The sequence below is a fragment of the Varroa jacobsoni genome, unplaced genomic scaffold (assembly GCF_002532875.2).
Source record: "Varroa jacobsoni isolate VJ856 unplaced genomic scaffold, vjacob_1.0 contig00628, whole genome shotgun sequence".
In the NCBI taxonomy this organism is placed as follows: Eukaryota; Metazoa; Arthropoda; class Arachnida; order Mesostigmata; family Varroidae; genus Varroa; species Varroa jacobsoni.
Window position 1 is genome coordinate 38,900 of NW_019214503.1, and position 16,230 is coordinate 55,129.

Sequence of the window (16,230 nt, forward strand, 5' to 3'; positions counted from 1 at the left end):
GCCTAATGACTAGCAGCATTGACGCGCCCACATATTTACTCTATCATTTCTATCGCTACAACTTACTGGGGGATCTTGTTATTTGGCTTGTCAGGTATCAAACTTGTCTCGGAGTTACATATACGAAAAACATATTGCACATTTTTTTTTTCGATAAGAGATGGGCACCGTGTACATCGAGTTTTGTCGCATCCCTGATCGACAAATACGGATAAAGCACGTCAGCGTCCATTAGAAGTAGGATATGTGTTACTGTAAGGAACCTTGCCCGCTAATTATATTTCTAGTAAAATTAGAATTAAAATCAGAAAAAAATTAACACTTGTCAAACGTAACATAATATTTGCGATATTATCTCACGTCATATTTTCCGTTACTTCTAAAATATATTTGCTAACCGTCAATTATCTAACTATAGTAGTTAGCAAAATAAGGAAGCAATACGAGACAAGAAATCATTAATAATTATCCTAGGTGGTCTAAGCATTCATTCCTATCGGTATTAAATAAATAGGCCCAGTTTTAAATTAAGTACTGTGTCGTGTATCTCTCTCTTTATTTATTTACATTTTTTCTAAGTTGTCTTTGTTTCATTTCAATAATCCATTCATCATAATAATAATTAGTATTATCGTCGTCGTCGTCGTCGTCGTCGTCGTCGTCGTCATTATAGACCTCTGCTTCTTCGATATCTCCGCATCAACGCCATCATCTTTGTTTCGCAGTAAATGGCACGAATTTTATTGTGCTGTTGTGTATAGTTCTGTGTCTTTCAGAGATTCGTTACTTCGTCGTTCGTCATTTGTCATAGCACAATGTGCTTGTCATCATTCTGAGGATCTACAGGATCGTCGTATTTTCCCACCTTCCGCTATTGCTTTACCACCTTTGCCGTTCATTATTTGTTATGATTGTTTTGCCTCGTTATAGCATCGAGATTTCGTTTGTATTTTCTCTTTAGCTATGTCAGAATGACTGTTCGTATTACTGGTCTTCTAACGACAAACTCGTTCATTGACGTCAACGTACGTTCTCGACTGCCAGCTCTACATCGTTGTCTTTTCAATTCTACCGCCTTACAGCGTGGTGATTCCACAAAGCAAAAAGATCAGATTTTCGACCCTTGAACTTCCCTGCTCCTCACTCAAAAACATCCTCTCAATGTGTTTTCCTTTTTTCAGTCAGCAAGCTTTTACCAAATACCAGTAATAGCATAATAAAATTATTCTTATTATTACTAGCCGCCTCCATCAAATAATCATTAGATATATACTCGACCTCTCTCACTTGCTGTACGCAATTCTATATATACTTATTATATCCATCCCTATACTTGTGTAGACAGAAAGAACACTAAGTATATCTATATTTATAATATCCATATATATCATCATCTATAATTTATATCATTGACATTCGTTCATAATCGTCATCGGTCGCTCACTGCATTGGTCTTCTATCGTCGCTGAGAATGTCCATTATACACGGTGGTAGTTAGTAACATGGCCGGTTCATAATTGGTAGCTGGTAAAAAAAAATCATCAAAGAGTTGTCAATCATACTTGCTCCTTTGCTAGCTTCGTATGACTACACTTACGTGGCTAGGAACAGCAGTTATACCATGCTATCATCGAAACACTGTCTATTGTTCTTAGGCCTCACGCAATGAACTCTATGTAATACTCATAGACTATAAGAAACACGAAATTGCCTTTTTTGTCATTTTCTTTTGGTCTAATATTTTTCTCTTGGTTGTAGATTTTCCTTTTTCAGTCAAAAAATGACCACCAGAACATTGCCGCTTACTTCGCTGGAGTAGGCTTGCATTGTAATGATGTGAACGGATAAATACAATATAACACTATCTAATACGAAACAAAGACGTGTAATGTTGCCTCGTTATGAACAGTCGTTCTCTAATCTACTATATAATACAGTGACGCGTATGTACAGCCAATCTAGGATTCGATGCCTGAGGTAGTGTAGTTACAGATGTAAATACCTTCTAATTTTGTGTTAAACCTGGCGCTGTTGCTTGTATAATATGTGTGTATATGCTGTGTGCTAGGTAACCACCACTAATAGCTTTTCTGTGCGTGTCAGCTAGAACTTCAATTGGAACTCTCTTTGTCCTTGTCGTCCTCATTGTGGCTGTTGTAGCTATTCGGAAAAAATAATCAATCGAGACATTTAAACGAAATTTCGACAGGATACTTCGAGCGGGCACTAACAGTTATGAAGTACTATAAAAAGGAGGGACATAATTAAATTTAGGGATAAATACTCTATATAATGTCTGCCGTACATTCTACATAGGTAAAGATCGATAGTGCAGAGATTGAAAGTCACTCGCCCGTTGTCGCTGTCAACCTAAGTACCTGCGTGCACTGGCTTCAACCAGATGCAGACTGCCTCGGCTGATTGATTACGCGTCGTCACCAGCAGGAGTCGGACACGAAGCCAGTGACGCGGCCGAGGTGCGATCAGATGCCGGCGAACTACAACGCATTTTTTTCGTTCGCCCACCGCGCCGAACCCCCTTTGCTATCCTCTCCGAATAGAAATACTCATATCTCGCTAGAGAAGTACTGGGTGAAAACCAGAACGATCGCGAAGTCAAAGGCATACGAAGGACAGATGTGATTTTGCAGCGAGTAGCAGAGTCTAAAGACGCAGCCAATATATGATGGAGTTCATATAGACTTGGAAGTAGAAGGTGAGTGGCACAAAAAGGAGAACTGGCCAATCATAGGATAATTTGCATTTTTAAGCCAACTTGCATAGAACTAAGTACCATTGTTGTATGCGACTTATCGAGGTTCGAATCACTTATAGAAAGTCTCGCTACCAGCGCCGATTCTCCCCTTTCTATACGGTGTTATTCAGAGGCGGTGACCTCCCTGGCGCGTAAGTATCGGATGTTCCGCTGCTCGGAAAATAATAAATGGTCTCGCCCGCACGTATGTGATAGGCTTCAGTCGTTACTTTTGAAAAATTTTAACAGAGAGGACACTGTTATTTTCTCCCTCACTTCATCTCACTCGCTCCCTCCCTCCCTCTCTTATTATTACCTTCTTTCCTCTTATTTTCCACTACAATGGTCTGAGAATCAATGAGTTTCTTTGAGGTTGGATTTGCATAGACTCGTAACCTCCGTTATAAGCGGTGTTGGGGCCGGAATTATCTCCAGGTAGAGAAGCACGGCCGGGCTTCCAGCTAAAATCTCCGCTTCGATTTTCAACTTGGAGTTTTAGCTAATTTATCCTTAGTTTTTTGCCGAATTGACATGGCCTTTAAAAACGGAGAATTCCGTTAGCTATGTTGACTTCGATCGTAAATGTTGTTATGAATTATAAAGATAAAGCATTAAAAATATAGATTGCTATTTTCTATAAAAATCGCACATAGCTGCTCAATCGATTGTTAGCGGCGCGCTGCGGTATCGTATATATTATAGTACAAAAATAAAAAATTGAACATAAACAATCGTAGTAATTATAGATAAAAAAAATACTAACCTATAATTAATAAAAGTGAGATCATCACAATACAGCAATGATAATTAATCGCTAACTCATTATCGTAGTTATTGCGTTAGCAACAATTAGCAATACTGACAATACATAGTCCGCTTAATTTCTACAGGGAGCTGCACAAATTCGCCAGAACGTCGTCATGCTCTATTTAGCTCCATATAGTAATGTTGTTCATAGATAAGGGATATTTTTGTCGATATCTGCACAAATCGTGCCCTCCGTAAATTATAGTTATGCATTATCATTAAAATTAATCGCACTTATATACATTATGATACTTATTTATTTACATAAGAAATTCTTTACATCGTAGTTACAATGTTAGACGTGGACAAATAACTGGCCTTAGAACGTTCTCATACGAAGAGCTAGCGCTTTAGAGGAGTACAAAAAATACAAACAACACAACTGGCGTTTCATTCAAGTGTGAATTTAATTCCCAAAGGCACTATAACGCAGATCATAATTTTTCGTCAACTACTTTCGCCGTAATAAGTAAATGAAGAAAAACAGTCACGCAAAAAAGGACGCCGACAAACAACCGCAGCGCCAGTTCTATTCTCGTGTGTAATTTCATCTAAATTTGTTGTCGCCATGCGATATATGTACTGGTACATGCATGGCTGTACGCGACTTCTGGGTCTGTACTTGGGTCTTATACTAACTGTACTAACTAGCAGTATTAGCGGTGATTAGAGTTCGTGATGGATAACCACATGTGTGTGTAGTCAGGGGCTTTTCTATGCCTATCCCAACCTGTTCGAGGGTGCTCGCTTGGGCTGGGGGGTAGGGGGGGGGGTGGGGGAGGGGTATAAATAAATCATAATTTCTACTTTTCAGTCGTCGCAGCCTTCCTTTGTTCATCACCAATCCTCTTTGCTTTACTTGCCGTTGCTGCTTCCTGTTTTCATTTTGAATCGCTCTGTTTCAATAGTAAATGCTCTCTATGTATGGATCAGCCAAACTCTCTCGCTACCGTTGACCTACTTCTCAGACGGCATCACACGCCATGCATGATCTGCGTCATATATCTGCCAACTTCATTATATCGACGAAGGTCTCCTTCCGTTGAAGAGATTTCCATTTCAAGAATTAACAACCCGAGAACTGGTCACAATTTACATAATCAAGAACTTCGTGTGACCGCCTTGGTTGTTTCTGCTTTTGTCTTGTTCCTATTCGTATTTATCTACCCTATTCGATTCGCTCTTTCCTATAATTTTCTTTACCGTTCCAAGTAGGTTGTCTTACGCAATCCGCTACAACCTTTCCTTGTCATCCATCGCCGTTTGCTGATGTGCCACCCACCGGCCTTGTGTATCTTTCGGTAGGACTACTATTATCGCCGCTAGCTCACTGACGTTTTCTCTATTTTATCGCCACATCTCTAGCACCACTGGTGTTTTGTTTAATCGGAGCCATAATTCTATCAATGCTATAATTTCGTACGTCTTTGCTGTGTCATATCTAGAGTTCTATAGGTCTCGTAGCCGCTGTCCCATATTTTCGTTTCCACTTATTTCGACTTTGCGCGTATATATATTTAAATTCTTTCTCTCGTTCGCGCGTGCACACACACTAACACACATGCATGCATGCGCACGCGCACAAATACACAATCTCATCCGCTTCTATCTTTGTCTGGCTGGCTGTACGCTTTAGGCTGTCAGTCAATATGGTAAGCACATGTGTATGGTGTATCCTATCCAACTAATAGGCCGTGGGTGGTGCTAGCTGATGATGAAACTGCAATGCTTGGTGCGGATGCAGGATGGTTTGTGGCGGGTTGGTACATTGCTGCGGATGATACCAATCGTTATAATTCGAAGGTGGCAAATGATGGTGGTGATGGTGATGATGGGTAGAGATACCGGACGATAGCGGGAGACCTGGTGACATGAGGCCATTCGCGTTCCCGGCTGACGGCAGGAGGTTCAGGTTCGGGAGATTGTTCAAGTTGTTCAGGTTGTTCAGCTGATTAAGGCCGGTAGGCGGTGGTGGCCGTAAGGGATTAGGCACGTTGGGGACTCCCACACCGACACCCATTCCGACGCCTAAGGTCCCATGACTTAGGCCGGTTTGGCTGAGCCCTCCGGACGTCGCTAGACCATGCGAGGCCCCAATGAGGCCACTTGCACTGCTAGGAGGAGGGGGTACGCCACCCCCAGGGTGAACTCCTGGTCCACTGTTAGCGTTGGTGCCGCCGCTGCCACCACTGCCGCCACCCTGCCCAGCTAAGCTGAGACCACCCTGACCAGTCAGTCCCTGCTGCAGCTGCGGAAGAGAAGACACGCTCGGGGGCGCTCCACTTAAGGACGCCCCCGACGGAACCCCGGTCGCGCTGCGCCCACTGCTAAGGTGCGCCTGTCCAGCCTGCAGCTCTCGGTCACGTTCGGATAAAGTTATTGGCAACGTGAGACCGCCAACAACCGGCGTCGGGAACGCCGTATCCGATGTCGGACCTGAGTAGTCAGACCCCCCCGGACTCAATGGAGGGGTTCCGCTACTGCCGACAGCGACGCTGCCACTGCCGCAGTGCACCTTCATATGCTTGCGCAGCGAACTGGGGTGCGTGTAGCTCTTGTCGCAGCCGCGAACGCAGCAGTTGTACGGTTTGTCGGACGTATGGACGTGCGAGTGCTTTTTGCGGTCCGACGAGTTGGCGAAACGTCTGTCACAGCCGTCGAACTCGCACTTGAACGGTTTCTCGCCTGAAATATTGGAAATAAAGAGATTCGAAGAAACAAACAAAGCAAAAACAAAAGAAACTTATTAGTAAATGGTATCGATTGTAAGATGATCATATATTGCATAACGTATTGAGTGAATGAGTGAGTATAAGGAAATTCTGCTGATGCTACGCTGCCTAACTCTAGTGTAATTTTGCAATGAGTATGCCTGTTGGTTTGTCTATTTCTTTATATTAGGAGGTGGCTCGACTTCAAATGAGTATGTTCAAATAAGCTTCATATCTAAAAATGTAAAGACTGATCTACCTTGACCCATCGAGGTTTGTATGAATTTTTGAAACGTCTACGTATTATAGTCAGTGCAGACTTTATCAACTCAGTAACGTCTACCTATCATCGATTGACGACCTTGGGTGCTCAACAGGTTGTCTTGCGGTAACCGAGAGCGAGATTTCATCTAAGTCGCTGAACAACTTGGGACAAGTTAACATCGTCTCCAGCATGACAACACATTAATATATCTAACCAATTTGAAGTACGCATGCTCTTCAAAAGCTATCAAGCCAGCGCCAATTGGGCCTACTAGCTACTTCAGTCGAAGCGGAATTACGTATAGGAACAGCTGCTCGCGTCTATGTCGACAGGTCGTTCACGCTGCTCGTCTATATCGATTTCCCATGTGGTCCTTTCGTCCGATATCGATGTGTTCCATCTACAGAGCTACCTAGTATTATCCCTTATCTCTACATGTTTGTACATCTCTGTCTAACAGACTGTCTGAGAGCTCTGAAGGGCCGATCTCTCACCAGCTATTCATTCCTCACTCCCCGTCAGATATCCGAGTATATAGAACAGCTACTAGCTGCTCATCGTTAGATACATCTACTCGAGTCTTTTGCGTCAGTCTCCTTATCCCTACTCTCACTCGACTACCTATAACGCCGTCATCGGCGATGTTGTTTTTGCTGTTGCTGGCGTTGTTCTCGGAAGCAAAGCTGCTAACCACAAACGGCGTCAATTCTGGATGACGATCAAGATCCACAAGATCACAGGGAGCAATAGCTAACTTAGTTCTGACGACGACGATGACGTCGACAACAACAGTGATAACAATAACTTCAAGCTGTCGAAAGCTCGGAGAGCAAGCCAACGCTCGCGCGACCAGAAGTTCTGAAGTATTTGGGTGGTGGCTAGGGCTCGGATCCGGAAGGACGAGAATAGGGGGTAAAAAGTGAACGACAACAAGTAGTTGACAACGAAGGCACGAGGGAATGAATCGATGTCAGTACGGACGATAACGAGATGTCCGCTAAACAGTGGGACATTTAAAGATGGAATTAGATGCGGACGAGAGCAGAAAAAACGAGAAAAACGAAAAGCGTAATTGTTTATATACATAAACACGACACACACGCATACATAAATATACGAATGGAGTTTAGTGAATCTATCTTCCGGTGGATGAAGACAAGGAAGCGTTGAAGGCAGTTGAGAGCTCTATTCTAGAGAATCGACAGGGAATAAAGGATGAGCGGAAACGCAGGATCAAGAAACGATAGATGTTCTTGGTTTAGCCATTGGCGACAGCGTGGAGGTACCTGTGTGTTGGGATATATTGGTTTTTCAACAATGTGTTTAGCACACGATGTTTATTAGAATCAGGTAGGATGATTTAATACTGATCATGTTCAAAGCAAGGACATGTGTTGGCCTACTACAAAAAGTTCGCAATGCTATTAACTTCGAATCCGATTCATCGATATCGTAGCGACAAGGCACAACTATGATGAGAAATAACTCGCGAAGCTGCCCACATGCAATATCTTTTTCTATTCAATATCGCAGGTTAGGCTTTGAGGCAGTACTAATGTAGTGAAACAAGCACATACAGTCTTCGTAATGTATCAACAAACGCTGCATATAAAAGGGATTAAGGGAAAAAATGACAATTAGAAAAAGCACGTTTACAATATATCATAAATTTTCTCCTTGCCGCAGTCGTTGTTTTTCGTTTCTGTTTGATATTGATCTCATTAATTTCTTTTTCTACAGTTCTCGTCCAAAATCATCTGCAAGAAAGGTCGTCTTCGTCTAGTACATCACTTGGCCATCTCCCATGCCTTCGTACAGCCTCTAGCAACGATAGCAACCAAACCACTTGCCAGCTGCAGGAAAAAATTTTCTAAAGCCCAGGGTCAAAAATTATATATTGATTCAGTTATTACTGTCGTTGTGCCATCTTTGCGTTAATTTTAGCTATTCTCTTTTCCCGATCCGCATCGATCAGATGAAAGGATAACGTTACCGCTGAGGAGTGAACGTCGATAGCGTCGGCCAAGAGCCGTCAACCGCCGTCACGTTACCGGACAACGAAAACGTACAAACGCCAAAGACGATGACAACAACGATGACGGGAGAGAGAGGGACAGAAAGAGACAAAGAGAGAAAAATAGAAAAAAAAATGACCAATCGGCGAAGAAAACAGCGTCAGAAACACCGCCCTTGGCCCCCGCCTACGCTTTGGCCGGTTCCGGTTGGCTGGAGCGATTGTTCGTATGTGTTAAACTATTGTAGGGAAGACAAGACCAGTTTGTCTCGTGAGAAAGACAGACTGAAGACAGTACAATGTGAAACGCTATGGAGGAATGGCAATAGCAGTAATATCCTATCGTGTGGGACATTTGTACGTAGCTATTATTGATAGATGTATCGATTTAAGATGACACAACCCTGCTTCGTTTTCCTTGTTGAACTAATGTTGCTGCCTAAAGGGTATACTTTTTCTATTTAATAACAACATTTGTTGGGGAAAAGTGTTCTAGCGATGGTCAGCTGATACTTGGCTTGATGACTGAGACCTGAAAGAAACAGGAAGTAACACCAAAATCGATGGCTTCGACGATCAGACAGCTTCGACAAGAAGGACATAAAGAGGCAGGCTACGCTGATAGGCCAACAGTATGTCCGGTATCGTTTTATAGAAGATCATTATAATCTTTAGAAATGTTCATAATGTATTTGACCGAACGACACAAACGCAAAAGGTGCGTGTTAGATAGTCACGCGGGAAGATCAGAGGGACAGAGCTGCTTGCCTTCGTAACGTCAGCCTAAATCAATAATATATCGATTTGCTCAGGTTAACGCGGCACTTGTATGCGAACTCGATGAATTCGAAGTGGTTCCAAGTTCATGATGCACCACATTCATATGATAACAGATTATATATATATATCAAAACAAAAAAGTCGTATCTCTGATTTACTCTATTAACAGCACCTAACGTGATACAATACATATATAGGCCGACAGTGCGTTTTCGTAATGGAAGAATAAACGATAACTATAACATTTATTATGCGACGGACAGTACCGCTCTCAAAGACAATGCAAATACGAAGTCGACAAGCAACGGCGAAGATGTTCGAAGTTTAACTGGTCTTCATTGCGGCTTTTTTCTCCCCTCCGTCCTTCTTACGTAGCCCGCCCTCATTTCGTCAGCTTTGTACGTACACATGTATGTCTATGCATACATATCAAAACATGTACGAAACCCAAACCTGATGCTATCGATATAGCCAGATGATAATAAAAATTGAATGAAGTTTATTTTTTCACTCGTTTAGCTACGTAGATCGCGCATTAATGGACAGGACGTTGACGCTCCAGGATGGTGATCATAATATATAGGTGTACATATTTTTTTAATGTATGCTCTACTCCTAATCTCTAGAGGACCTCTAAGTTCATTATAATAATGTTAATAATTGCTAAAAGCAGCTGTCAGATTGTGATTGCAGACGCCGTCTGGTCTCTACTGAGTGAACCGGCTTTTATTTGGCTTTTGGTCTTTTGTCATGATCAACACGTCATCTAACCCCGTCATAACCATTTCGTTAATGACTGTTTTCTTTGGTGTTAACTCCAATAGGGGCCTCGTGGGCGGACGTGGGTCCACAGCTTTTGCGAGCCCCTAGAGACCAATATGAACTGAAGACATGAAGAAGGGTGTCTATACTAGTAGTTCGAGTCTTCAGGTCTTCAGCAAAATCGCATCATCAGGCTACAGTTCGAGTCCCTTCCACTTCGCTCTCTGTATCAGATTCACGGATCACGACTGGACAAAATAAACACAAAGTAAATCATCTTCATGTTGGCTCCTCAGCAGTCGAACGAGCTTTGAACACATCTCTGGGTCACTCGTGCCACGTCACGTCGTGTAAGCTTCTCTGACCGAGTATTAACTCATTGCTTGTGTCATATGGCCTAATACGTTGTGCATATCGCGTATAGAAGTCCATTTGTCTATATTGACTGCGAATAATGAGATACCAAGACATAATCCTAGCTCCACGCTAATCGTATCGTCCACGCAATTCGAGAACAGCTGGAGGGGACTGTAAAAACTAGTTACACACCCATGTACGGCAGACTAATCCTTCATGCCCGAAGTGTGATACTCCTAAGAGCAGTAGTAAAGGAAGGCAAGCCTTTCACTATATAGCTACCACGTGTTGTTGTGCTCAGAGTGACAGAATGAGCAAAATGAAATCTGAGAAAGGTGACCTTTTTGTCGTCACTCATTTATTACTGTCCTATATACAACCTTACCTTTCTTTCTAATCAGTCATATTATGCGGTCGAGTTTATTACAGCCATATGCATACACATATATCTATATGTATAGTACGTCTTCTACTAAGGCTTACCAAAAAGGTCCAAGGCTAACTTGTCTCTGGTTCGTGATTTCCACAACAATGGAACAACAATTTAGATCCATGGTTCGACCGCGTGTACAGCATACGGCCATACACGTTGCCTCTCCCCTTTAGGGTCTGTGTTCTTCTATTCGAAATAAACCCCACTATATGGAGCATGGATGGGAGAAGTGGTCGTGTATATTCATATGGTAACATTAAATCTACTTTTCGCTCACCGACGGTATGGGGCGAAGGATGAGAAGCTGATGGCGGTCTAGCTTAAACAAAATATTTATGAGTGTTATGGGAGAAAGTGGGGATAATGCTACTCCCGATGAAGTTCGTTTTCAAATAGAAAGAATTTAAAGTGAACCCCCGGTTGAGTGATACTAAGCCCTTGTAAACCTGCCTCAATTGAAGCCACTAGCTAAGTGCTTTTTCTCTCATTTAATTATCACAGATAGAAGGACGTCACCGAGTCGACTGCCAATGCAAGAATTCTGCCTCTGTCGTCGTTGTTGCTGCCGCATTGGACACAAGTGATTTCGTCTAACTTGATAAAGTTAAACTTGCCGCTGACTCTCACGAACGCACTGCAGAAGATTGTGTCTACAGCAAACGGCGATCTCGGGACCGTCGATTCAATTGTCCAAGTTATGGGGACTCACTGGCAGGGGGTAAGGGAAGTCCGAATTGTCTAGAGACCATTCAAAGTGGTTACGGTGGCGAGTCAGTGTAGCGCGCAGCCCTTTCGCATATATTACGACTAGTAACACAAGCAGTACATCGTTGACATAATATAACTGCAACGGGAAAGCGTTGAAGATTTCCTCAGCCAGCCGCATTCCCTTAAGCAAACGTCACATTCGTGTCCCCCCCCCCCCCCATGTCGACAAAGCGGAATAGTCGATGGGGGTGACACGCGAATATTGCAAATCTTGATGGACGACTGCTTCCCAACTCCGCTGAGTGACTTTGCAGCCATCGCAGACCCTTTTTTCACTTCGGATACGAAACTACTGTGGGTTAGAGCCCCCTGCAACGAAATGATGCTGGTCCAGTAGCGGTTGGGGCAGTCGAAAATCTCTACCAACAAGAGACACAAACTTGCCTTGTAAAGGTTTGCTATTATATTTGACGAATAGACGATGTTTTCGGTGGTATTTCGATTCAACTCTCTAGAAGGGCGCACTTTAACGCTGTTTTAAGCAATTGAGACCAAGACAAGCTGATGACCCTATCGTTGTACAGCGAATAGGTATTTTTCCTATAAGCCATTCGTATTGAGATATTGTATCTGTTGATAGAATTGACGATTTCCGTCTCCTACTACCACATTTAGCTTATAATCCAGCTACTTGACTAACCTTACATCAGCATCTAAAAAATGTTTTTGATTCACGTCTGGCATATACATACGTGTGACATCACTAGACGGAAAGACTATCACATAAAAATAGAGTAACCATTCTCTCGAATAGGTGCAGCAAAAGCGTTGCACAAAAAATAAACACTGTTCTCCCCTTTTGTCACTACCATTATTATTATATAAGTCGGAGACAACGTTACCCATTTTAAGACCCACAACGGCAGCAGTTGTTTACTATTTCTCGCAATAATGTTACAATTGTTGGCGCTGTCACGTTTTGTTGTGCTGGTTGTTGCACTTGTTTTCCATATTGAACTTTTCCCCCACTACCCCCGTCCCCACATCACTGTCGCACTATACATTTAGTTTTCTTTCGCGTTTTGGCTACGTTCCTTTTTCATTCTGTTTACGGCGACGAGTGCTGCCACCGCGGCTGCTGCCTTTGTCGCCGTTGACATCGACGGGCGGACGACACGCATGACAAGTTCTTAATGGGAATTTAAGCTGAACTGAGCGTTTTGGGTGTGCCCTTCACTCAGAGCATCAACAACAACCAGAAGATCAACACGGCGGCGTAGTCTCCTCGTAAACGTCTCGACCTTAGACGAATATTAAAACGAAACGGCGAGCCAGGCCTATCGTTCAGGCCACTGGCCCAATCAGGACCAGCAGCAAACGTGGATTGGCGCTACAGCGGGAGGAGACATAACATCGATGAGAAATAAATTTACAGGAAAAATCAGACCATGGCTTTTATCGTAAACGCCACCAGCCGGGCAAAGTGCGAAGGGCAAGTCAGTGTTGGTGTGCGAGTATAAAGGCAAAATTCTTATGCCATTTTTTGTTTTTGTTTTTTTTTTCAAACACGTCAAAAATCGGAGAAACTGGTCGACGATGTGTTGTCGATCGAGGGAGCGGAGAACACGCGTGAGGGAAAAGACAAAACCAAAAAGTTACCGCCACTATCGGATGGCAAACGCAGCCGGAGTGTGTAGAGAAGAAGAATTGGCGTACTACGTTTGACGTACACGTAAACACGTACGTTGTGCACTGTCGTACGTCGTAGTGGGCCAACCCAAATGGGAGACAACTGGTTGTACACAGGTCAGGTAGTGCATGCGTTTCTTGGGTAACTTCCTTTTAGAAACCGAAATGTTTTCCGAATGTTGGCGTTGCTATAGCCGAATTGCTTAATATTTTGTCTTGATCTTGAGTTAGCCTATAACATTAGCATGAAGATCCTCGCTGTGGCGGGAAGGAATATGTGGACCGTTGAACGGAACCAGACCCCTTTATCTACATCATCTTACGAGGAGGTGACCTGCTGAGTCTGTCGAACTGTTTGTACCGGGTGACCGATCGGTTAATTCTGCTTCGGAGTGATTCTCACTCAAAAAGCTGAACTATATCAGTCTGATCAGTTAAGTTTTGATCATTTTTTGGCATTCGCCTATTAATTGGCGTCACTAAGTTCGAATCGGTAGGTTACTTCTATGGATTTGGAGGTCTTCACGTACCGCTATCAATCTACATCGCTCTTTCCTCTTAGCGAAATTTTCTCAGGCTCCAGATGGATTCGATCGCACAATCTATCAACGACAACAACAAGTTGTCGACATATTATTAATGGGCGAAACTATTGGTTTGATGTCACTGAGAAAGGTCCGACAGTTACTGAATGGCTCTTATTCGCTAGTTAAGAGCCATATCGTGGCATTAATGCGACCCAGCTGAGATGAGCGTGAAGAACAAATCGCACCCTAAAGTCCAGGAGCTATCGCATATAATATTAAACAACCTCTACAGACACTGAAAAGGAACGATCAGCTTCCCTAAAAGTTTTCGGGTAGAGTCAACTGAATAATGATTTATAAATTTATTAAAGTTAGACAAATTAGATGAGAGATGATGCAGTTGGTTTGGCCAAATCCACTGTTTATGAAATACTAAACATTTTGAAAGAAAAAAAAAACCACTTCAACAGCAACAATTAAAAAAACTTTCCTTGATAGTTTCTCAACATTTGACCCTTTAACCATTCCACCGGACAGCGCTCTCTCTCTCTCTCTCTCTCGTCAAAGCGTCGTAAATACATTGCGTATTTGTACATATAATTGTGCTTTCATTCCGCATTTGTTCATCATACAGAAAGAGCAGAATCGCACAGATGTACAGATCTGGCTATTGATAGAATACAGACGGCTGGGGTAGCAGCAAAACACTGTCGACCCGGCAGAGGGCGCGCGTCGTTCTCGTAGTCGGCGACGGTTGTCCGAATTACAGCGGCAATAGCAAAAGCAGTCATCATAAATTTCGCTTTTATTTACAGAATTCCGGTGCCCATGTGTGCATCCGCCCTGTCGCGTGATACCCATACAAAGATAGATAGCTAGCTGCGTACGATTTTTCGTTTCGTTTAATTACTCACTAGCGCAGAGGACTGGTGGTGCCTGAGCGTGGTTGAACACAGACGCAGCACTAGCAAAGCCAAATTTAGCTACCTCCAAAGAAGAATTCGAGCGCAAAAGACCGTTTCTTACGCAAATGATGGAACAGGGTAATAGTGAAAAATATTTTAGCGTTGTCGCTGTTGTGTTTATTGTTATCGTTGTCCGCTTTGGCTCATCGTAATTCGAACGCCTTTCGTGATTCGTCGAGACGACGACGAACCTACCCACAGCTGTTCTGTCATTTGTTATGAAGGCTCCTTGCGACCGATACGCAGCTTATGAAGCTAGCTATACCAACTAGAAGTCGTAGGACTATCATGTGCTTTAAACTTTCGTGCAGCATAAACAAGAAAGCGATGCTAAAAGCACGAGGGCTGGCTTTGGCTTCTGTCTGACGGTAGCTTAATTACTTCGTAACCGTGAAGACTGCCGAGCCGTGAAGTGAGTGGCAATCAGAAATACCAGTAGCTGCGGACGCCTCCGAGGTCAAGTAATCAACCCTTTTTTTCCTAGTTAAACAGACGGCAGATATCATGAAAAACACTATTACCTGTCCAGCGCTTGCGCGGCGAATGCTAGCAAAAATATACGTATCAACTGATTGCATTGAGACGCAGATCCGCCCCATTTTTTGGACTGAATATTATCGAGTATAGTGTCCGTACAGATATTAGGCCATAAACGAACCTGACTGCTACTTACCGTTGCCCTAAACGACGATTTGAACCATCGTAGCAATACGTCTTTTGACAAACCTAAAGCAAACTAGTTCCGGCTTCTGCAAACTGTTCATTAAACTACCTCGATTTATAAGTTCCGAAGGCGCCACCAGCCATTCTGAATACGCAAATTTTCGGACAAACGTCCTATGCCCCGCTAAGACTTGCAACATCATTAACAAACGGAGAATAGCAACAACAACTACTCTGGAGAATGCGGGTAGCAACGCACAACGTTGACATGAGTGGTCGGCCCCGTGCATAGGTCGTTCGTCGTTGCTGTTGTCGGTTTCGCCGGCAGGTCTACCACTCGTCCATGCAAACGGATTGAAGTAAGGCCACGGAGAGATTGGTGCTCAGGGGCCAGCGGGCGTCTGCTGTTTGGTGAAGGCAGCAGAAGCAATGCGACAGCCAGTGATAGCAGCAGTGGAGGGAAATCGCAATCTAAATGGCGTGCGGCTTTTCGCTTTGTTTTCCTGCTGGCTCCAGCGGCAGCAGTGTTTCCTTCATAGTGTCTGCAATGGGTAAACTGTCTGCCTCTTAGTCGTAGTAGCGACGGCTATTCTTTTCGGTCCCTATACTGGCCGTTCGACCGGTAGTGGGTTGAGCCGGCGTTGACGCCGCCTTGCGAGGAATGAAGCTTGTGGTGGATTTTATTCTCTCGGTTTGTTGTTAGCCTACTCCCTCTGAATCTGTGTCCCTTGCCCGTGGCCCACTACGGTAACCCAGTGCGGCGCCTTCCAAGTTTCCCACACGCCCTTATTCGT

The 16,230-nt window shown here is 43.5% G+C and overlaps 1 protein-coding gene across 1 annotated transcript in view; it reads right to left on the bottom strand.

Annotated features, from left to right (window-relative positions):
- Positions 1 to 520: 520 nt before the first annotated feature.
- The window catches only part of LOC111271453 (uncharacterized), a 61,224-nt gene continuing 45,514 nt past the window's right edge, over positions 521 to 16,230 (bottom strand). The window contains exon 2 of the mRNA XM_022852253.2: positions 521 to 6,247. Coding sequence (XP_022707988.1) covers positions 5,247 to 6,247 — 1,001 coding nt within the window. The 3' untranslated portion in view covers positions 521 to 5,246. The remainder of the gene's footprint in view (positions 6,248 to 16,230) is intronic.